Raw genomic sequence first — 24,375 nt, 5'->3', positions numbered from 1 at the left:
TTTTTCCCATCACATTCTGCCCAAAGAAAATCAGGAGAAACGACCACTGCTTGCTTTATATTAATTGGATTCATTGTTGTACTTATTCACCTCACCTTCCATACATATTATTTTGTTTGCAAATATCTACTGCTTTTTCATATTGCTTGTGCTTTTTCTCTATTTGCAAAATTTATTTTCCATATTGTTTCTGCTTTTTCCCTCTGCTTGCTTTGTCGTTGCAAAAGCCATGGAGGCCGTTTGCACTAGAGAAATAGCCAACATCATAAGCAACGTTGTTAGCGTTGTTATTTCTCCACCAGTTCAAACTATAGATGATGTTATTCGCTTGGAAAGAAACACACAGTTTTTGCAAGAAAAGCTAAGTAGTGTCAAAGTCTTCTTAGATGACATGGTCAACCAATTTCAACATCATCAAAGAATTATCCCTCCCCCTCTGAATGATGGGTTGGAAAGGCTCCAACTTTCCCTGCAAGATGCGGAGAGCATCATACAACACTCCCAACAACGGAAAGGTTGCTTAGATTGCCGCTTTTGCAAGCCCAGATTGTGTGGAAAAATTAGCGAATGCAAATTAAATATCATTGAGCGCCGCAACAATCTTGAAAATGCCATTTCAACCAGAAGTTCTACTCAATGGATTGTTTCTTCTAAGCCACTGGAAGCAGGGGCATTACTTCAGCCAGTACCGGAGTCTGGCTTTGTGGGATCTGGGATAAAAGAAGCGGAGATGTGGCTGAATAGAAGGCTTGAAGATGTGGAAGATCATCAATTTCAGGTAATAGGCATCACTGGCATGGGTGGCGTTGGCAAGAAGGCATTGTTGAGAATGGTCTTTAACACCCACAAGAAAGGTAATGTGTTTGAAAACATGATTTGGTTAACTGTTTCAGAAAAGTTTAACATTCAGGAGTTGCAGAGTGTTATTGCGAAAGAAATTAGTTTAAACTTGGGGATGGACAGTTCTAATGCTGAGAGGAATTCTATTGTTCTTAACACGCAAAAGAGGGAACTTTCTAATTATCTCAAGGAGAAGAAATTTCTACTAATTCTGGACGATGTGTGGAATCAAATCCACCTAGAAGAAGAACTGGGAATCCCTTTGGGAAATTATAAAGGTAGTAGAGTGGTAATCTCTACCTGCAGCAAAGAAGTGATTCGAAAAATGGTGGCAAATGATGACTACTCCATACAGATAAAACCCTTATCCATGGAAGAAGGATGGGGATTGTTTGGCAGAGTTGCCTTCAATGCAGGCCATGCTCCTACAAAAATTGTAGAGGATATTGCTAGAGAAATTGCAGAAGAGTGTAAAGGTCTACCTTTGGCGATAAATGTTGTTGCAGCAACAATGAAGGGTAATACTTCTGCTGATGAGTGGAGTTTTGCTCTAACTCAAATGAAAAATGTAGATCCTGATTTTTTAAAGTTGTACAGTGGCATTGATGAAGACCTCTATGGGCGACTCAAACGGAGTTACGATCGTAACTTACAGAACTGTTTTCTATATTGTGGTGCCTTTGCCGAAGACGCAGAGATTGAGGTGGAGCAATTGGTGGAGATGTGGATAGGGGAGGGATTGGTTAGTAGCATAGACAAAAGCCAATTAATGGTAGTAGGAGGCAGGTATGTAAATCTTTTAGTAGAACATTGCTTGTTTGAGCACGTTAGCAATGATACTGTTATTGGCCAAAAGAAGTGGATAAAAGTTCATGACATTCTTCGTGATATGGCGCTCCATATTGGTGAAAAAGAAGAGAAATGTTTATTTAGAACAAGTCAAAAGCTGGACCGGTTTCCTGTAGAACAAGTGATGGACGATTGTAAGAGAATAGCAATTCGCTATTATAATAATACTGCATTTATGCCCACAGATTTCAGATGTCCAACAACACTTGAAACTTTGATCTTAGCCCAAAATGAGGGTTTAAGAGAAGTTCCAAATGGCTTCTTACTCAATCTCCCCTCTCTAAGGGTTTTGGATCTTAGCGACACTAATATAACATCGTTGCCAGAGTCTATGTGGCAACTCAAATAGCTTTAGTTTCTAGGGTTGAATGTCACCAAAATCAGTACTCTGCCCGCTGAGGTATGCAATCTTTCTCGATTGCAATTTTTGCATCTTTGAGACTGTCGATGGCTAAAATCCTTGCCATGTACAATAGGAGAGCTGAAAAATCTCAAGCATTTAGATCTAAATGAGTGTGAGAGATTAGCAGGGATTCTACGTGGGATATCTCAACTTATGTCATTGAAAAAGCTAGGCTTGTTGATGGGAAAGGTTGTGCTGGGAGTGGATAAAGGTGAGAGTGGTATGTGCAGTTTGAAGGATTTTACAAATTTTCCAAATTTGATGGAGCTTCATATATATGTCAAAGCGGGAAAGACAATAGACGGAAAAAGTGGGTCCAATGGGAACTTGGTTACAAATGAAGCATTTGGTATTGCAATTTGATAGGAATGAGCATGAGGTAATGGAGGATCTTCCCCCAGACATGTAAAACATGAAGAACCTACAGACATTTGGTCTCTTCCGTTATGGACGGATAAGTTTGCCCAATTGTATTTGTGACTTTGAACGACTAAAGTAGCTGTGCTTGTTGAGTTGTGACCATCTGGAAGAGCTTCCACCATTGGAGAGATTGCCAAATTTAAGGGTATTGAGATTGTAGATGTTAAATAAAGTAAGGGAGTTGGGGATTAGGGGAAGCGTTGTGGATTTCCGATGTTGGAGCGCTTGCAGATGTGGAACATGCCAGTGTTAGAGAATATATCAAGCTCCTCCTCATCATCAAATGTTGCATGGACGGAGGGTACAATGCCCAAGCTTCAACTCTTGAATATATAGTATTGCAGGGCACTCAAGAGATTGCCGGTAGGAATCGAGAATGTTCCAAATTTAAAAGACATAGAAATTGAAGCTGGTGTATGGGAAAGATCCATTCAGGCAGATCATAACATAAAAATCTGCTTGGAAGAAAAGCTCAAATTATTGTAATAATAACATTTATAGTAAATGTTATTAATAGTTACAATTAAAGAAAATATGAGAATGTCATATGTAAATGAATAATTAAAGAAAGAATTATTATTACAACTCATTTATTTTTGGCCTGGAATATATTCCATTTTCACAATTATCCTTAATGTTATTAAAGAAAAGGGTTGTTAAAAAAATCACTATTAAGTTTTTCATTTAAAATTTTTAATAAATATTTTTAATATTATATTTAATATTAATTTCTATTTTTACACTTTATTTTATATTTTAATAAAATAGTTTAATTATTTTATACATAAATTATATTACTTTTTATTAATTTATCTATTTTGATTAATATTTTATAACTTTTTTTTTAATATGTTATCAACTGTCAAAATGATTTTATTAATTTTTCTATCTTAATTAATATTTTATAACCTTTTTTTAATAGGTTATTAACTCCATAAAAATGATTTTATTTATTTATGAACATTTATTTAATCTAAAATGAGAGAGGAATTAATATGCCGAAATAAAATTTAATGTGTATTTAAATTTTTCACGTTGCATTCAAAATATAAAGAACTTATTTATATTTAGATGTGTTATTGACATAAGGAATTTATTTAATATAGAATGTTAGAATACTTAATATTTGGAAAGGAAATTGGATTCAAATTTTTATACGTAAAAAATATAAAGAAAACATGTTTATATTTAATAATTTCTTAAATAATAAGAGATAAAAAAAATTAATTAGATTTGTGATTTTCATCCATTAAAATAATGATAGAATTTTTTTTTTAATTTTAATAAAGTGAAGTATTGTTTTTTTATTATATAACTAAATAAATATTTGAAAACGAAATTTTATTTATTTAAATGATTTTATAAATAATAATATATTAATCAATCTTTATTTTAAAATTATATTTATTTTATATTATAATTTAAAATGTTGATGTTTTTATATCTTGCATTTTATTTAAATAATAGTGAAAGGAATTTAGCTCAAGTGGTATGGTTCATGACTTGTGTTCCATGTAGTGTATTGCATTTGGGGCAATTCTCTTTGACATCTACATGTATTGCTAGTGTTTTCTTCGTCGAAGATGAAAGCATTCGAGTGGAGCAATTGGTGGAGATGTGGATAGGGGAGGGATTGGTTAGTAGCACAGACAAAAGCCAATTAATGGTAGTAGGAGGTAGATATGTAAATCTTTTAGTAGAACGTTGCTTGTTTGAGCATGTTAGCAATGATACTGTCATTGGCCAAAAGAAGTGGATAAAAGTTCATGACATTCTTCATGATATGGTGCTCCATATTAGTGAAAAGGAAGAGAAATGCTTATTTAGAACAAGTCAAAAGCTGGACCAGTTTCCTGCAGAACAAGTGATGGACGATTGCAAGAGAATAACAATTCGCTATTATAATGATACTGCATTTCTGCCCACAGATTTCAGATGTCCAACACTTGGAACTTTGATCTTAGCCCAAAATAAGGGTTTAAGAGAAGTTCCAAATGGCTTCTTACTCAATCTCCCCTCTCTAAGGGTTTTGGATCTTAGCGACACCAATATAACTTTGTTGCCAGAGTCGATGTGGCAACTCAAACAACTTGAGTTTCTGGGGTTGAATGGCACCAACATCAGTACTCTGCTTGCTGAGGTATGCAATCTTTCTTGATTGCAATTTGTGCATCTTCGACACTGTCGAGAGCTAAAATCATTGCCATGTACAATAAGAGAGTTGAAAAATCTCAAGCAGTTAGATCTAGATTATTGTGAGAGGTTAGCGGGGATTCCATGTGGGATCTCTCAACTTATGTCATTGAACAAGCTAGGCTTTTTCTTGTTAATGGGAAGGGTTGTGTTGGGCATGGATGAAGCTGAGAGTGATATGTTCAATTTGAAGGATTTTACAAAATTTTCAAATTTGATGGAGCTCAGTGTACATGTCAGAGTAGGAAATATAGTAGACGGAAAAAGGTGGGGAATAAAAGTGGGTTTAATGGGAACTTGGTTGCAGATGAAGCATTTGGTATTGCAATTTGATAGGAATGAGCTTGAGGTAATGGAGGATCTTCCCCCGGACATGCAAAACATGAAGAACTTGCAGACATTTGGTCTCTTTAGATATCAAGGGATAAGTTTGCCCAATTGTATTTGTGACTTTGAACGACTGGAGCAGCTGTGGTTGATCAATTGTGACCAACTGGAAGAGCTTCCACCATTGGAGAGATTGCTAAATTTTAGGGTATTGAAATTACAAATGTTAAATAAAGTGAGGGAGTTAGGGATTAGGGCTTAAGCTTTAACGCAAGGAACTTAGCAACAAGGTAGGTAGGACCTCCAATGGAGTTGACAATGGGCCTTAAGGGAGCTCCATCCTTGTGAATCTTGGGGAGACCTTAGATTCTAGGAGTGATAGGGTTGCTTTCAATGAGTTTATGGTGCAGGGAACTCATTGAGCTAAAGGATTTAATGGAAAGTGCCACATTCCTAGCAACCTTCTTTAAAGGATTCTTGGGAAGCTTTTTGTAGCTACCACTATTATGGAGATGATCCAACATCTTGCTGTGGTAATCAGGTTTCTTCAACTTGTCCATTGGAGGTCCTACCTACCTTCTTGCTAAGTTCTTTGCGTTAAAGCTTAAGCCCTTGGTTGGTCGTACGAAGTCCTTCGTTAAAGACTCTGCTTCCTTTATTGAGGAGCTCAAGGACATCAAGCTTGACCCTGGGGACATTCTTGTTAGTTTTGATGTTGTTTCCCTGTTCACTTGCATCCCTATTAATGAGGCCATGGAGGTGATCAACCGCCTAACAGATCCTGACACTGCTAAGTTAGTTGAGATCTGTCTCACCTCTACCTTTTTTTGTTTTGAGGGAGAGTTCTTCGAGCAAACCTGTGGGGTTGCCATGGGCTCACCCCTTTCCCCTGCCGTTGCTGTCCAAGGCTCTAAACACTTCCCGGCTCTTGCCAAAGCTTTGGAAAAGATATGTGGATGACACCAATGTTATCTCGTCTCACAACCAAGAAGAATTAGGTCTCTTCTTCGATCATCTCAACAATCAATCCTCAACCATTAAGTTCACTATGGAGCAGGAAGTTGATGGTTGCCTTCCGTTCCTCGATATTCTTATTTCTAAGAATAGTGATGGTTCCCTCGCCCACCAAGTTTTTCGGAAGAAAATGCATACTGAGTAATATCTTCATGCCAGTTCCCACCATTTCCTGGCTCAAAAGATGGGTGTTCTAAATACCCTTGCTAATCGGGCCCTAAGGATCTCAGATAAGAAGAGTTTTGAGAAGGAAAAATCCCATCTCCTTGATGTCTTTGTTGAGAATGGTTATAGTAGATACATGGGTCAGAAGGCTTTCCTTAAAGCTTCCAAGAATTCTCTGGCTCAAAGGGAACGGAAGGAACGAGTACTAGGTGTCCATCTTCCATATGTTCAGGGGACTACTGATAAGATTGGAAGGATTCTCAGGATGCATAGTGTCCCTGTGACCTTTAGGCCCCTGAACACCATTCGCATGTCCCTCAGATCAGTGAAGGATCCTATCGACCCTAAAGATATGAAAGGTGTGTACATGATCCCCTGTTCCTGTGGGACCCCCTATATTGGGGAGACTGGTCGCTCCATTAATCAAAGGATTAGTGAGCATGCAACAGACCTTAAGCATAGGCAAACTAAGTCTTCCGCTTTAGCTGAGCATGCTGAGAAAACCAATCATCATGTTTGTATTGAGGAGGCTAGTGTTATTGCTAAGGTTTCGCACTTCCATCATCGGAAATTTAGGGAAGCGCTTGAGATTGAAAAGAGGCCGAGCAATCTCAATAGAGAAGATGGCTGGAAAATCAGTAGGTGTTGGGTCCCAACACTCTCTTCCTAGTCATTTTTCTCGCTCCCTTCCACACCGCCCACCCCCCACCTTTTTTTTAGTATATTCCATCTACTTTCTTAATTAATTTTTATTATTATTATAACCATCTACTTTCTTAACTAATTTATCTATTTTTATTTAGATCAGCTTAATATATTTATTTATTAATTTAATTTTTTAAGGGCTTTTAAGTTAACTTAATGTTAGTTTCTCGATTTTATTTATTCTTATCTACTACTACTACTACTATTATTTATTTATTTTATTTTTCTCGTTTTTATTTTTGTTTTTTATTATAATTTATTTTTAAGTTGACTTATATTATTTTTCTCATTATTATTTATTTATTTATTCATTTTTTTTTAACCATCTCTTTCTTATTTTTTTATTTACTTTTTTACATTTAATTGATTTATTTAATTATGTATTTTTCTAGCTAACTTGTATATACATATAATTTATTCATATAAGAAAAGGTCCTTTTTATAACAAATTTCCATTTAAATACTAATTTAACTTATAATTTTTAATTATTTATTAATACTTTTTAACTAACTATTATCATTAATTTAAATCATTTTTATATATATTTTAAGGGATTGGTCCCCTAAGATAACTTATTTCTCTTAAAATTATTAAAAAAGTTTTGATCCCGGTCCAATAGTCAAAAGTAGTTGTTGGTCAAGTTAGCCGTTGGAGGCTCTGCTCAGTCTATTTAACTTGCTAAGCTGGATCTGTTTCTTCAACTTGTCCTGACAATGAACCACACTGATTGGTTCGAAACGCGTCGACAAATTGTATCTCATGTGTTCTTCGCCGAAAAATCTTTTGTAAATCTTCAATTAGTTAAAGAGTATCCAGAAATATTTTGTTTAAATAGAATAAATGAAAAATGAAATTAATTTAATATAAATGTTTTTTTATTTTTATTTTAATCATTATTATTATAATTTTTTTAAATATAATAAATGTAGTTTTAAAACAGTATGTTTTAAATATAAACATAAAATTTAAAAAGTTAAAAATCAATTTAATTTTAATTAAAAATATTCTTTTTTATTATATATATGAAATAAGAAAAATAATGTTATGTTCTATTTTTATAAAAAATAAAAAAAAAATTATATATATATATATATATATATATATATATATATATATATATATATTATAAGGTTTTGTATTAATTATTTTGAATTATTTTAATTTAATTAAAATAATTCAAAATAATTAATACAAGAACTTATAATATTTAAAAAATTATATATATATATATATATATATATATATATATATATATATAGATATTATTTTTTAAATATTATAAGGTTTTGTATTAATTATTTTAATTTTTATTTAGAGAGTTTTTAATTTTTTATCATTTATTTAATTTTATTATTATTATTATTATGGTTATAAACTAAATGTTTCTTCAATGTCTTTTTACCAATATTCAATTTAAAATATTTTTGTAAAGTAAAAACAAATTTTTAAATTGAAAATTTAATTGAATGAGTAAAGTCTGTTTAGCTTAATTGCATTTTTGGAACTTTTAAATTGAATATTTTAATTCAATGAAAATTTAATTTAATTGCAATTAATCTAAACCCACCTTACACATTTTAGAAAACCATGATTTTGTGATCTGAATTGGATCCTCAAACACTCTTACAGTTTCCTGAACTTTGTAAAACTCATACCGAAGTTTCAAAGTGCTATGGATGTCGAGCTTATCAGAAATAACCTCTAAACAATGGCAATTTGTGGTCAGCATGAAGCAACGAGGACCCTCGGTCAAAGCGCGCAGACCGTTGGCCCATGGTAACCACGCGCTAGCACAAATTGGCAAATGGAAGGTCAAATCCAAAAATAGAGGCAGTTTCTGATACATGCAGGGCATCCCCCTCAGTGAAGGAAAGCCCTGAGCGCTCGGTCATGAGGAAAGTATAAAACCATATGGAAATCATCGATTTCGTCAGAAGGCGGGCCTCGCGCTAAAATCGGCAGGATATCGGGAGGACCGCAAGTGGTAAGTGGGTTCGACCGAGTCCTACCTGATGCCACACAATGGGTGACACGCGTCCGGCGGATGAGAGAGAAAACTGCTCACATCGCGCGGGTAAAGGGCATGCTACTTACCCACCCTATATGGACGAAGACCATAGGATCTGGAGGCCCCATATCAATGGCGGAGAAGCAATCCAATGGATGATCGGATTTGACAGGGAAATAGGCTGAGGCGGATAAGATTTGAGATTCGGCATGACTGATAAGTTGCCAGAGGAAACAATTTCGCGGGCGATCTTGGAGTAATGGAAATAACGACCGTTCAAAGAGAACTGACACTCAGTTTGTGAGGAAACAGGTGGCCACCTCTCTGTGAAGCGTTACAGTGATGATGACACAGAGTAGGGGAATTCTAGTGGACAGAGGTAGGAGATCCAGAGAGCCAAGAAGCAGAAATGAACAGTCAGGGAGCAGATTGGCTTTAAGCCACGAACAGATAGAGGAAGCAGGGGGAAGCAGGAAATGAGAGCAAAGAGAGAGAGAGCAAAGCAAAATTTCAGAGAACAGAGAAGCTGAGTTGACCTGCAGAGCAAAGGCAACATCGAGCAGACAAAGACAGAGAGAGTCCAAGAGTCTATGAACTCCAGGGAAGGCTTGAGAGGTTCAAGCAACTCTTCTGCGTATACCTGTCAGGTATTGAGTACCAAATTGGACTCATACAACTAAGACCAGTTGAGGTCGAGTTTCAGTAAGGGCAGTTTGTGTACTTTAGAGACTTGGGTGATCCAAGTATAGTCCTAGTGATCATCATCTGTTGAGTGAGACTCAATTTGAGCTCACTGTTGTAAAACTTTGCTTTTTAAGACACAATAGAAAGGCCACCACTGAAGGCTGGACCAGGAGATGTAACCCAGGAGGATTGAGTGAACTCCTTATTAAGCTTGTTGTGTTTTATGTGTTTGCTTACTGTGTTTTCTTACTATTTCAGTGTCTGTGTATTTCACAATCTTTTCGATCCATTGCATAAAATAACATAGGCACACCCCATCACATAAGTCTGTAATACCTTCATTAATTAACTGAGATCATTCACGAGTGATTTCAGATCAAGTGGTATCAGAGCTCCTAGGTTGTTTAAGGTTAGACAAGCTTGTGTTGGATTTTGTTGTTGAATGCTAACTAGATCAAAGCTTAAATTAGGAGAAGGGGAGTTGGTCGAAACTAACTTGGAAATTGGAAGAGTATGTCCTAAGAAGAAAATGTTGGAAGAAAGTCCCTTGGGACTAGACCCCCAATTTATAGATAGTTTCTTGGCCATGAGGTCCATGGTAGAGGAAATTTATAGGGAGTTTAAGAAAGGTAAAGATGTATATTCATCACACTCCAAAGAAAAAGGAGAAGAAGAATCTCTCTTCCATGACCACTCAATCCTATCAATGCATGTAAAGGAGCTGCAATTAAGGAAAAGTTAGCAATAAACTTTCTCCAATATTGTGCTGCCCCTAGGAAGCTTCTAACTTCAGTAGAAGATTTGGGTTTAGGTCAGTTTACAATGACTACAACCTTAGAGGGATCTATCTTCAATTCACCACCCCCTACTATATGACCCAAATAATTTAGAGATGTTATTCCAAATTCACATTTTGATAATTTAACATAGAGATTTTCCCTTTTCAAAACATCTAGAGTCTGCTTTACATGCTGCAAATGTTCTTCCCATGTTTTACTAAATACAAGAATATAATCCAAATATACAATTACAAAATTGTCAATAAAAGGCCTGAGTACATCATTCATTACTCTCATGAAAGTGGCAAGAGCATTAGTTAAGCCAAAAGGCATAACTAGGCATTCATACAGCCCTTGCTTTGTTTTGAAAGCAGTCTTCCATGCATCTTGCTATGCTACTCTGACCTGATGATAACCACTACGTAGGTCCAACTTGGAAAAGTAAACAACTTCTTTCAACTGATCCAATGGATCATCTATGCGAGGAAGGGGATAACGATTCTTGATCGTTATTTTATTCAGTGCTCGGTAATCAATGCAAATTCTCCATGAGCCATCCTTCTTTCTCACCAACGCGATTGGAGATCCACATGGTGATGTGCTAGGTCTTATGATCCCTTTCTTGAGCAACTCCTGTACCTACTTCTTGATTTTTGCATTCTCTAAAGCGGATAACCTGTACATTCCGATGTTAGGCAATGGAGCATCTTGCTGCAAATTAATATCATGTACAATTTCCCTTTTTGGTGGCAGACCTCTAGGTTCTTGAAATAATATATCATATTCTGAAACAACTTTTTCTAAATCAGCTTGCTATTTAGCATCACAACCCTCAAATATATTGGTTCATTCAGGTTTCTTTTCCTTTACAACCATCAGTGAAAATTGCTTGCATGAATTTACAATCCTTTTCATCTGCCTTGAGTTTATGAGAGTGTAATTATTTTTGATCTGATGAGCTCTTACAATATATTATATTCCCTCTTTTGTGAGTTGATACTTATTTTTGGCTCTATAGAAAATAGCTTTTCTATCATACAAGTAAGGACTTCCTAAAAAAATTCCACATATATCCAAGGGAATGACATCTAACTCAACCTCATCTACAAATACTGAACCAATGGCAAACCTAAGTTTACATTGTCTAGTCACTTGTAGCTTTGTTTTATCACATAACCAACCTAATGGATATGGCTTCTTGTGAGGTGTGGTTAGCAATCCTAGTTTCTTTACAAATGCTTCAGAAATTAAATTTACTTGTGAGCCACTATCAAACAAAGTATCAATCTTTTGATGCTTAGAAATAACTCTAGTATGAAAAAGCTCATGTCTTCTTCTCTCATTTTCTTCACTATCAATATTTTGGGTAGAATTACTAGAAGATGCTTCAGAATTTTTACCTTGTATACTTGTGGCTGCAATTGTTGTTTCATCACTTCAGTCTGACCCCAAATATTTTTGTACAGCAGTAGCAACTTTCTTCTTCTTGCCATCGAACTTTTTGGGTCTCAGATCCGGATGCAAAATCCAACAGTGTTCATCATCATTCCCATCCTTCTTGTAGTGAGTGCAAGAAAGTTTAGTATTTTGTACAACATTAGCCTTCCTCTCTTTCCATTTCTGCTTCCTCTTTTCCTTGTTCTTACTTTCAGTGGGTTTGGATGATCCCTCAATCTCTGGGACCACATTCTTGCCTCTAGCCTCTAGATGGGTGGCTTGGACAGATACCTCATCTATGCTAGTAGGGTTAAACATGAGAATGGTATGTATCAAATAACTATGTAGACCACCTATATACTTCAACAAAGTTTCAAGTGAGTCTAACGGAATGCCTAGAATCAAATCTCTTTTTCGAAATTCCTGGGTGTATCTTTGTACACTTTGCCCTTTTAATTGGCGAAGAGTTTGCCAAATCATCACAGCTTGCTGCATATAAGCTAGTGGATAGAATTGCCTAAACAAATTCACTTCAGACAGAAAGAATTTTACCATGATTCTTCATGTTAGCTTGTGTTCGGCCTTCCCACCATACTAAAGCAATTCCTCCAAGACATAGGCTGGCCAGTTGAATCTTGCTTTTGTCTGAGTCAATGCTCTATACCTTGCAATACACATCAATCTGTCTAATCCAGTTATCCAGCTTCTCTGCATTCAACTCTCCATCATATATTGTCAAATCAAATTTAACATCTAATTTAATCAAAGATGCTTTCTTCTTTTTATTTTCAGGACTATCAGGAGGTGTGGGAAGCTTTTCTTCTTTCCCTTTGCCTTTAGAATGGTCATTTAGGGGAGATTCTTCTACTTCTTTGTCATGGGAAGTTGAAGAATCTTCTCTCTGACCCTTCTTAAATTCTCTATACATTTCCTCTACCATGGCTCTCATAGTCAAGAAACTATCCATGAACTGAGGGTCTGATTCCAAAGGAGTCTCTTCTGACATTTTCCTCCTAGTATAGACTCTACCAATTTCTGGGTCAAATTCAACCAATTTTCCTCTTCCTAATTTAATCTTTGATCTAGTTATCATTCACCAACAATCCAGCACAAGCTTGTCTAACCTTAGCACCTAAAGCTCTGATACCACTTCATCTGTTATTGATCTAAGACAATTAATGAGGAATTACAGACTCATGTTCATGGATGTGCCTATGTTATTTTTTGCAATGGATCAATAAGATTGCGAAATACACAGGCAACGAAGCAGTAAAGAAAACATAAAAGGCAACACATATAAACACAACAAGTTTAATAAGGAGTTCACCCAATACTCATGGGCTACGTCTCCTGGTCCAGCCTTTAGTAGTGGCCTCTCTATTATGTCTTCAAAGCAGAGTTTTTACAACAGTGAGCTCAATTTGAGTCTCACACAATAGGTACAAACCAGTAAGAATTTACTTGGATCCCCCAAGTCTCTCAAGAGTACACATACTCTCCTCACTGACTCTTTGTCTCTGTTGGTTACAATAGAATGAGCCCAATCTGAGACTCAATACATGACAGGCGTGTAGAGGAGTTAGCTTGAACCTCTCAAGCCTTCTCCCTCTGTATCTGTCTTAACTCTGGCTCGATGCTGCTTTTGCTTCTGCAAGTCAGCTTGGCTTCTTCTCTCTGCTTTCGGCTTACTGCTCTCTTACTGCTCTTGTCTCTGCTCTCTGTCAATCTGTGGCTTTAAAGCCATCCGCTTCCTGACTGTTCATTTCTGCTTCTTGAGTTCCTGATTCCCCGCCTCTGTCCGTCTGAATCCCTTCTTTCGGCGTTTACAGTCACTACATAACGCTTCACAGGGAGGTGACCACCTATTTTGTAATGGATGAGTGTCAGTTCTCTTGGACATGTTTGAATGGTTGTTATTTCCATTTGCTCCAAGAATGCCCGCAAAACACAAATCTTCTGCTAACACATCGTCCGTATCAGACTTCAAATCCCATGCGATCTTGCTCTATAACCTTGTCAAATCTAGTCATCCGTCGGGACACGTCTCTGCCGTTGATCTGGGCCCCCAAATCCTACGGTTGTCGCTTATATCGGGCGGTTGAGTAGCTTGATGGTTATCTGTCTGATGTGAGCGATTTTCTCTCTCTTCCGTTGGACGCATGGAAATTGCCATGTGGCATCTGGGGGGACTCGGTTGAAACTAGTTACCACCTCGAAGCCCTTCTGATATCTTGTCGGTTTTGTGGAATCCCACTCTGACGGAACCAAAACAATATTTTTCCGCGTTTCATAATTATTTCGGGTCCAGGTGCTCAGGGCTTCTCTTCACTGAGAGGTTTGCCCTACGATATGCGATTAGCGACTTGTCGCTAATCGTATATCGGAAACTGCCTCCATTTCTTAGATTTGTCCTTGCATTTTCCAGTTGGTGTTAGTGCATGTTACCATGGTACACCGCTCTATGCGCTAGATCGATGGCCCTCATTGATCCGCACTAATCGTCATTCACAACTGTCATGAGGATTCCTCCGATAGCTTGATCTTTATAAGAATTTGAATTTTTGGCATGATTTAAAGAGTTCATGAAAACGTTAGAGAGTGTTTTATGATCCTTTTGGATCAAGAGGGCTTGCTCTTGAAATATGAGAAGTTTTCCGAGTGAAAAGCCGACCAACTGACTGGTGCCCTGGCTGGGAAATGACACAATTTTTTGAAGGAGAGAGTGACAAGCACTTGGTGTCTGTCCAGCCTGTCTGTGGAATTTTCTCGGTAAGCAGAGTGGGCATGGTCCGCAGCCTCTGTGCAGTTTTTGAGGGGAGTCAGTCCCGGGGTGACTACCCAGTCAAAATCTCTAGTTGAGCAGCAAGAGGGTTGATTGATCGACTTGCGAGCAACACAACCTGAAGTGGCTTTCTGGGTGCTTATGCGCTTTTTTAGGTGACAGTTGGTTGAGTCGATGGTGGGGTCAAGGTTTGGTTGTTAGAGGGTGATCTGGTCATCAGAGCTTCAACAATACGACTAAGTGTGTGAGAAAGTGAAAATGCACATAAGTAATCTTGTAAACAAAAACTCACATGACTTGCCAACGAGACGACTCAAACCATCGAGACACACATGCTCAACATGACTGAGTGACGGTGTGAGTCGACAATTGTGTCATTTGTGATTGATCGCTAGATAACCGTGATGACACTTGTCCAGCAGTGTGTACGACTCTGTGTGTGAGAAAAACAGATGTTTACATAGCGAACACAACATTTGCACACGAAGCATAGACCTTGTGTATGACCAAAACATGGTCGCAAGCGAGACATTGTTACCAACATGCAAAAGCTACCCATTGAACAGTTAAGTAAGGCGGGTGCAAAGACTTACACGAGCCCACAAGGTGAGCCTGAGTGCATGCAATCATCAAGTAGAAACTCAAGCAAGGCTTTGAAATTGAATGCAAGCCAGAATTTTGGAGGGCATTGCAGCTGATACAATAGATTCCATAGAAAAATCCCATAAAAAAGGGAGTACATAAATTTAAAATCCTCGTAAATAATCCATCAAGTCTATAAAATTAGTTTTATTGAGTCTAATAATAAACAGTTGATGGAAACTAGCCGTACAAGGAAGTGAAACCATTGACTAAATGCAAATGGGATAACAAATCATTGAAGAAGGCTTAACACCAACGGGTTGTTATGAACTTCTCACACCAAGAAACTGGTAGTTAGAGATGCGTAATGGGTAAATGATGGTAACTCAGCTTACAAGGAAGTAAAAATTGTCAACAAAATCAAGATGGGATGGAAAATCATTCAAACATACCTAATGCCAATGGGTTATGAACTTCTTACGCCATGAAATTCATAGTTACGAGAGCCCGTAAGTAGATTCTTAGTAAAATCCACACACAGGGCAGAAGAAAAATGAAAATGTCCTTGACAGAGATAAATTTTGCATTTCTTAGGTAGAACTGTGAGAAAAAATGCAGAGATGGGTTTTGGAATTTTTGTACCAAGAATCCATACATCCATTTTGAATTTCTTAGTTAGAACTGTGAGAAAAAATGCGGAGATGAGTTTCTAAATTTTTGTGCAAAGAATCCATATATCCAACTGTAAGCTGCTGGTTGACTTCATAGGGCCAAGTATAGGAAAAATTATTTAAATAATAAAATTTATAATTTAATTGGTAATTAGATGATAGTTTATTAACATTATGTTAAAATTAGTATAGATTTATCTTAAGTCTAAAGATATAAGATGACCAGAAAGAAAATAATTTAACTTATTTTAGAATACAAAATATAATTTGTAATTTTTCATTGTTTAAATTATATATATATATATATATATATATATAGATAGATAGATAGATAGATAGATAGATATATATATATATATATATCTATCTATCTATCTATCTATCTATATATATATATATATATATATATATATATATATATATATATATATGAAGTTGATATCTTACATAAATGAGTTAACATACATTTCATTTAAATTTCTTGTTTAAATATTTTTGAAAGTTTAAACGTCTTACTCACACATTTTTTAAATTCTAATTATTTTACTTGAAATTATATTAATTGATACAGAAAACTAACTAAACATGCATATCATATTTATTTTTGTTTTTTTTATTATTATAGTTGACATATGATTTTCTATTTACAAAATATTTTATTTTTATTTTATAAAGGACACCAGTCAACTCCACGTTGGAGAATGGACTCAATTACACATCACCCTCACACTCGATAAACAATTTTTTTGTCCAACTGTGTGGGTTGAAGATTGAGAACAATTTGTTTTTCCAACTATATGGATTGAAGATTCAAGACACATTTTCTAAAATTTCATGTTCTAATTAAAAAAGAAATAATAATATTATTAGAAAAAATCTTCATGTTTATAGTACATTCTTAAAATAATAATAATAAAAAATAATTATCCAGATTCACAATACAAAATTAAATGTAAGAATAGGAAGGATCTCAGAATGAACATATGTAGACAGATTGTTTTGTATTTAGAAATAATAATAATTAGTGATCAAGATTTACACTAAACTAGTCATCCATATAAATGAAAAATATATGTAAAAATATGAGGTGTATGAGGATGAGCCTATTCAATCTAATGTTTTACATTTTGAAATAATAATAATAATAAGTGATATAATTCACTAATCATTGATATAAATGAAAATTAAATGTAAGAATAGGAGTCTTCTCCAATGAGTACATGTAGTTTGATTGTTTTACATTTTTGAGATTTTGTTTTTGATATTTTTTAATTAAAATTTGGCTAAATTTATTAAAATCACCAAATATAAAATTCCTATAATCTAATTACACATCACTGGGGTCTTAATTGTCTCAACTTTATTTTGTTGGAAAACTAAACATTCTACCACAAACTTTTGAATATCATATTTAAGGCCATCCCAAAAAATTCCTTCTTAACCCTGTGGTAAGTTTTTAAAAATCCTGAGTGCCATCCTATGGGAGAGGGTTGCAATTCTATAAGAATCTTGTGTTTGAGTTGGGAATTCTTACAGAGATATAAGCGATCTTTGTACTATAACAAATTATTTTTCCAGCTAAATGTATCAGATGTACTGGGATTTTCCTGCAACTTTTGAATGAGTGACCACACTTGTTCATCATTCTTCCATTCATCCCTTGCTTCGGTTATTCATTCTAGTTGGATAATAGAAATGGCACAAAGCAATGCTTCCACATCCTCATCCTCCAATACTCCAATGAAACATTCCACCTCCTATACTCCAAAGAAACATTTGGAAGTTTTTGTAGATAATTGTTTCTCCTCCAATAGCTTGAGCACCCTATCAACATGTTGAACACGATCCTTCCAAGAATTGTTGTAGATTAGTATATCATCAAAAAATAATAACACAAATTTTCTAAGGAAGGGTTTGAAAATGGAATTCATGAAACCTTGAAATGTAGAAGGTGCATTGGTAAGGCCAAAAGGCATGACCAAAAATTCATAATGACCCTCATGAGTTCTAAATGATGTTTTAAAAACATCTCTGATATTCATTCTTATTTGATGATATCGTGAATGAAGATCCAACTTGGTGAAGTAAATTGCTCCATGTAATTCATCCAACAATTCATCAATGAGAGGAATGAGAAATTTATCTTTAATAGTGAGCTTGTTAAGCTCCCTATAATTCAAACACATGCACCAAGATACATCCTGCTTGTGCACCAATACTCTTGGAGCAAAAAAATAACTTTGACTAGGTTGAATTATACCAACCTCTAGCATTTTTGCAACCATATGTTCAATTTAACTCTTTTGGGCATAGGGATATCTGTAAGGTCTGATGTTTGGAGGAATACTTCCAGAAATCAAATGAATAACATGATCATGATCAAGAATAGGTTGGAGGAATTTGGGAGTCTCAAATACCTTGGAATGATTGTCCAAGACTTTTTGGAGGTCTAGAGAAATTGATGATTTCGATTTTTGAACCTCTAGTGAACATAATTGTGCAATTATGCCCCGTTTTTCTTTCTTTAAAATATTTGTCACGCTATTAGAGCTGATTATATTTCATTGTTTCCTTGCGATACTCCTTAAATCAACTTCCTTTCCTTACCAAAAAAAATTCAAGAAAAGTTCTTGGAAATTAAAGACTATCATACCCAAAGATTGTAACCATTGGACTCCTAGTACAACATCACCACCACCCATTGGAATGGAAGGAATTGTACCATTCAATACATATACTCCCATGGATAGCTTGATATTATGGAACTTTCTAGAGAAATTTATCGTTCCTCCTTTTGCAACCATCACTTGACAATTTGGTGCTGGATAAAAGAAGCAATTTTATTCCTTAGCTATTTTAGAATGAATAAAATTATGGGTACTACCCGAATCAATCAACATTATTACCTTTTTCTTCTCAATATGTCCTTCTATCTTTAGAGTTGGAGGAGTGGTAATTCCTATTAATTCATTACAAGATATGGTCAAATTCATTTCTTTTTTCCTTGGGGTTGGTTCTTAGTGTATATCCTCTTCTTTTGACGTTTATTGTTCCTTTTCTTCCTCCTCTTCACAATCAATGTAAAATAATTTCTTCTCAGCAAACTTATGAACTTTAGTGTATTTTCTATCACAACTGTAACAAAGCCCTTTTGATATTTTTTCTTCCAATTATTGTGGTGTGAACCTTGTAGGTTTTGGAAGGCCAAGAGCAACCACACATCCATATTTATAGTTGTGAGTGGTAGGCTTCCTTGTTGCCATAATATTGCTTTCAATTTTTCTTTCCAACCTGAATTCCTTCTCCAATGAATTAGGTTTCGAAAGGCATACCTCATGTTTGATTTTATACTTTAGAGTTCCTATGAAGACATCAATCCTATGCTCCTCTGAAATATCATTTACCCTTATATTCAATTTTTGGAAGTGCTCAATGTGCTCCACTATTGAACCCTTCTGTGTGAGATTTATTAATTGGCTAAAGAAGGTGTTACTCTTTATATCCTCATAATGTGCTATCATTTGCTCCATAAAAATTGACCAAGTGACAATATGTTTATGAGAGCAAAGCCATTGATACCATACAAACTGATTGGGTTCTAAATATAAAATTGCAATGTGTACCTTTTGTGTGTTTTGCACATTATAAACTATTGTTCCATTTGTAGTATCCATGTTATGAGGTCCTTGCCATCAAAGTTCCTCATATCGATCTTTGGAATATGGTGGGTCTTCAATCCAACATTAGAGTCTATGAAATCATGATTAACATTTCTTTTGTTCTCATCATGAGTTTTGTGTACTACTTTTCACAATTAGGAAGCATTTCTTGTAGCAACTTTGCCAAACCTCTCTTCAAACCTTCCATGTATTTCTTCAAATCTTCAATGTTTCCTTTTATTTTTTCTTCTATACCATCCATCTTAAATTCCATGCCATTCTTCAAACCATTCATCTTAGCTTCTGTTACTTTTTGTGAGAGTGAAATTTGTTGCACTTGGTCTCATAATTTTGAAATATCATGTTGCATTTCGTCCTCTTCTTCATGAGTCATAGTAGAGATTTTGGGTTGTTACTAGGCGTTGCCATTTTCTTTCTTCGGGCATCAATTGATGATAATTTTCTTCACCATGTCCTTTTAATTACTTCAAACTAATTCTTCAAACAAAACTCATGCAAATTTTTTAAAGGACTGCACCTTTTTTCTACTTTGTAGGAGATCGATATTGAACATGTTGTATCTCTGTAATTGCAGATCTCTAAGGTCTAAAATTTTATCTTGTAGTATCCCTCTGAGTCCTCTTTCCAACCCCACAAGTCTAATCAATATTGGATTTTCCAAGAAATAATTATGCCCAATCTCCCACAATAACCTGATTATAGACTCATTCATTAGAGAAAACTTGTATGAAGTTCCACATGTCACTATTTCGTCCTTTGTTGGCTTGTTGGGGCTTGACCTAGTTTTATTAGTGAATTAGCTGAACAAATCCCGAAACTACCGGCCCTTTCGGCAACAGTCCGCGGTGCGCGGACTGAGGTCTCACTTGAGGTAGTATGGGAGGGTGCTGGAACTACATTTGTGCACCCTTGGGATATATTGATGAGTCTTAGAAAGTTCGCGATCTGAATCTGCGCGCTGCGCTGCTTCCGCGCAGCTGTCTATCTTGTGCAACTACCTTTATGTGGCTAAATGAAGAGTGCGAAGATCCTTTACTCTTATTATGCTTAGTATTATAGCTCTTAATTAAATTATGTAGGCCCAATATTCTTTCATTTACCATATGACATGTACATAGATGCGCGCAATCATAAAATTGTAAAGAGATGCATAAACATAAATACATGAACACAGATACATAGTATTTTAGAATCAACTAATCTTATTAATGCTTTTCCTTCGATTCAACTCGACACCGCCCTGCGCACTCAACTGCAAGGGTCCGTGCACACGCTGCGGACTCTACTAGGCCTTTGCGCACTCAGTTGCAGAGCCTCTACCTACTCCTACGACCTAAGACTCGGACTTACAGACTCTGAATTATTCAATCATCCATTACAACTTTTCATTGAACTACTTACTCCTTTACATTGTAGAGCCTCGCTCTATTTATACGCTCCCATGGTTTGGATACCATGGGTAGGCCGACTCACTTTACATTAAATTACATTATTTTAGGGCAGACAATCCTTTGACCTATCTTTTCATTTCACACTCCGCGCACTTTGCGGAGTCTTTACAATAAAATTTGACCCAAAACTCGGGCTTTAAGCCCCAAAACCATTGTGCAGGGGATTCGATGCCCAACAAGCCCCCAACAGAAACATCGTGACTCACCCTCGAGTCACTATGCGACAATCTTAGCATGGAGCCCCTTCAACTATTCCTGAGCTACGGGAAGGTCCACAGGGGATTGTTCTACTGTCTACTGGATTTTCTCTACTTGCTCGGCTGAATACTCGTTATCAGGTGTAACTCCCTGTCTGAGAGCTTGCAATTCTTTCATCTGTGCGATCTTTTCTTTGATGGCGGCAGTGATGAGGATGACCTCATCAATCCAAGGTTGGATGTGTGCTTTAAGTACAACCTCTTTCTAGCGTGCTACATCCACTTGCTCCTTCAATGCCTTCGCTTGTTGAAGCCTCGCGAGCCGCTGGGTCAAGACTATTATCTGTGTTGTCCCGTGCACATTATCATACTGCATTTGAAGCTCCCACGCCTCCGTTTCTAATCGTTGTATGGTGGGGTCCTCCTATAAGACTATGAGGACCTCAAAGGATTCTTCCAACAACGTGGTACAGCTCTGAACGAACTGTGCAATTTCTTCTAGTCCTTTGTAAATCTCGATGGCATGTTGTTACCAAACTTCCAGGGGTGTGGACGTCTGTGCCTTTAGCTGCAGCTCTGCAATTTGCAGGTTCAGCTCCAACTGAACCTTTTCCGTTTCCTCCCAGGCTTCATGGACTCCAGTTGCAACCTATAGACCCGCTCTACTGTTGGGAGCTCTGTTGACACGCTAATTCTATAACGCTCTTGCATGCATCTTTTACAACCTGTTCCAGTCCGCGAGCCTACACAACCCACTCATCTCATTGGATGATGAGCTGGTCAATGTGGATTTTCTACTCTTGTAGGACTTGGATCGCTTGGCCTTCCTAGGCGCAAAGCTCTGTAATTACCCCATCCTGCAGATGATTCATGCGGAAGAGTGGCCAAGTTCAATCCAACATCCTTCATGCTGTTGATCGCAGCCTAGTCCTCCTCGCTTGCTATTGCCAGCGCATCATCTGTTCAGCCTCAGCAGTTCCTGCTGCGACATACTAGGCCATGGTGTCTGTTTGGGGGTGCTATACCTGTAGACCTTGGATCTACGCGTTGAGTGCCCCAACACAGTAGTCTGCTCCATCGACAATCCCTGGAGCGTGTCCTGTGCAACTTGATGAATCATTTTGCTGAAGTAGATCACCCTTCGTAAGCGTGATCAGATCAGCGGACATCTTCTTGGCCTTTCCCTTCTTCCGGGGAGCTATTTTCTTAGGTCTGCGCGGTCACTTGAGCTGGGTTGATGTGGAACCAGGATCCATGCGTTTGTTTGTGTTTTCCCCTTCCCCGGTCTGCTGTCCCATGGATATCTCGTGGTCCTCCTTGGGCTCTCGGGGTGGCGTGGTTGTAGTTTCTGCCATCTAGATTGTTGCTGCTACATTAGTCGCCTTCTACTACGTGACTGCTTCTTATTCCTGGTGCCTTCTTTCAGCCAGTTGTGCGAGGCGCAGCTTGGTGTCCTTTTTTCATTGCTGAGTGGTGATCTTCTCCATTTCTGCTAAATATAGGGCGCAGCATTTCGAAGGCCATGATTCCATTACCCCAAAGATCACATGATTTGTTACGATGAACAGAAGCTTCATCTAGGTCCATGTGGGATCCTTGCACACCCAGATATACGGGTTATGCATATCTGCCTTGAACTCTTCCACACTTTGCAAGCTGTTATGAACTGTAGGGGATAAGCGCAGCCTGTGGTTGGTCTATGTTCGTATGCTCACCTCCACAAACACCCAGAACACCTTTATCTCGCAAATCCTAGTCTCGTCTTTCGTAGCCCAGAGCGAGGTGTACCTCGTGGCTTCAGGTAGGTCACCCTCAACAACAGGAAATTGGTTGTCCGTCGATAGCTCCCCTGCAACCAATAGGATGGATAAGAGCACTCACACATAGTGGAATGTCTTACCCTCCTCTTGGGCCTCCCTACAATTCGTCAAAAACTTGTCATAGAGGAACTGCACCCCCTCAGCGCATTGCTCAACCAAGGAAATTATAGAAGCTGGCACTTCATCGGCACAACATTTCCTCATTAGCTTTCCGGCTAGCATCTGGGTGGCTATGCGCACCCCTCGGTGCTTGATGCTTGCTATCACGTACCCTCGCTTTCTCTTTTCTAACTTATACTTGGCCTTCATAGCTTCTGTGAGGGTTGAGTCACTGCTTTTTCCTGTGATGGCCATGGGGTCATTGCCTTTGACTAGTAATCGAGAGATTCGATGAATTAGATCGATCGTGATGGGAATCAGCTCCTCTAGCTAGAGATACCCATCATGCACCAGGCACAACAACTGCCGGATGACAAAAATGGTGATGGGCGCGTGGTGGTTGAGGGGTATCCACCGCAGATGGAGTAACCCAGCCTTCTCCACACTACGCAACCATTTCTGCTTCAGTAACCTCTCTGAGCCAACTGTGGGAACTTCTCACTGTCCGCAAGGTCCCAATCCTCGAACTTCATAGTGGGTACGCGTCCCAGCAGTGGAGTGTCAAATCTTGTCTTTTTGTATCTTGGCTTTCCCCTTCCACGAGGGGATGTAAGGAGGTAACTTTATCACGAAGGGAAATTGGGAGACATTTTCTGCCTCATTATCATGCACCTCAATTTGGGTGATCAGAGCTTGCAAGTCTTCCTCTTCCTCCTCTGTTGCGATAGTGGCGACTTTGTCTTTCTCTGCTGTTACACAGTAATTTGTCACCATCCCTGTTACTCCTCTTGTCATACCTTGGAGGACCCATCCCAGGAGTTATAAGAAGTGACAAAGTCTAAAAACACTTGCATTATGATTCCAAGTATTCCAAGTTCCCTGAAGACATTTTCTGCTGATTACCCCTGGAAAGTGATCTTTTTCCATTGGCGCCAGTTCACAGTATTATACCCGCGCCAATGATGAAAATCCTCAAAAGAGGGCGCGACCATTGGCGCCCTGTCTTAGAGCAACAGTCGCGCCAACCAAATTTAGTCATGCTTTTTGCCTTAATGCACGTCCGACTATTGTTTCCTTCATTACATGGAGCTTTTTTAGGATAAAAAGTCAGTCTTTTGTCGAGCTTTATCCATCTTTATGGTTTTTGAAGCTTTTCATGGATTTTTCCCATTCACAGAAGTGTGTCCTTGTACATCGAACCCTTCTACCACCTTCAACTATAAAAGCTTGTCATTGTCCATTAAGACAAGCTAGTTTGGAATAGAGTT

The 24,375-nt window shown here is 37.3% G+C and overlaps 1 protein-coding gene across 1 annotated transcript; it reads left to right on the top strand.

The window, feature by feature from the left end:
• Window positions 1-229: 229 nt before the first annotated feature.
• LOC149148007 (disease resistance protein RPS5-like) lies at window positions 230-2,038 on the top strand. The gene has a single exon (XM_089442043.1). It carries the CDS (start codon window positions 230-232, stop codon window positions 2,036-2,038), a length of 1,809 nt encoding a protein of 602 aa, XP_089298169.1.
• The last annotated feature ends 22,337 nt before the right edge of the window (window positions 2,039-24,375 follow it).

The sequence above is a fragment of the Pinus tabuliformis genome, chromosome 9 (genome assembly GCF_031772625.1).
Source record: "Pinus tabuliformis cultivar Carrire ecotype Pingquan chromosome 9, CPIR1, whole genome shotgun sequence".
Lineage (NCBI taxonomy): Eukaryota > Viridiplantae > Streptophyta > Pinopsida > Pinales > Pinaceae > Pinus > Pinus tabuliformis.
This window is presented reverse-complemented; position numbering and strand designations above follow the sequence as displayed.

What these genes read in the sequence shown, in the direction of transcription:
- LOC149148007 (XM_089442043.1), top strand. Translation starts at nt 230, where the DNA reads ATGGAGGCCGTTTGCACTAGAGAAATAGCCAACATCATAAGCAACGTT.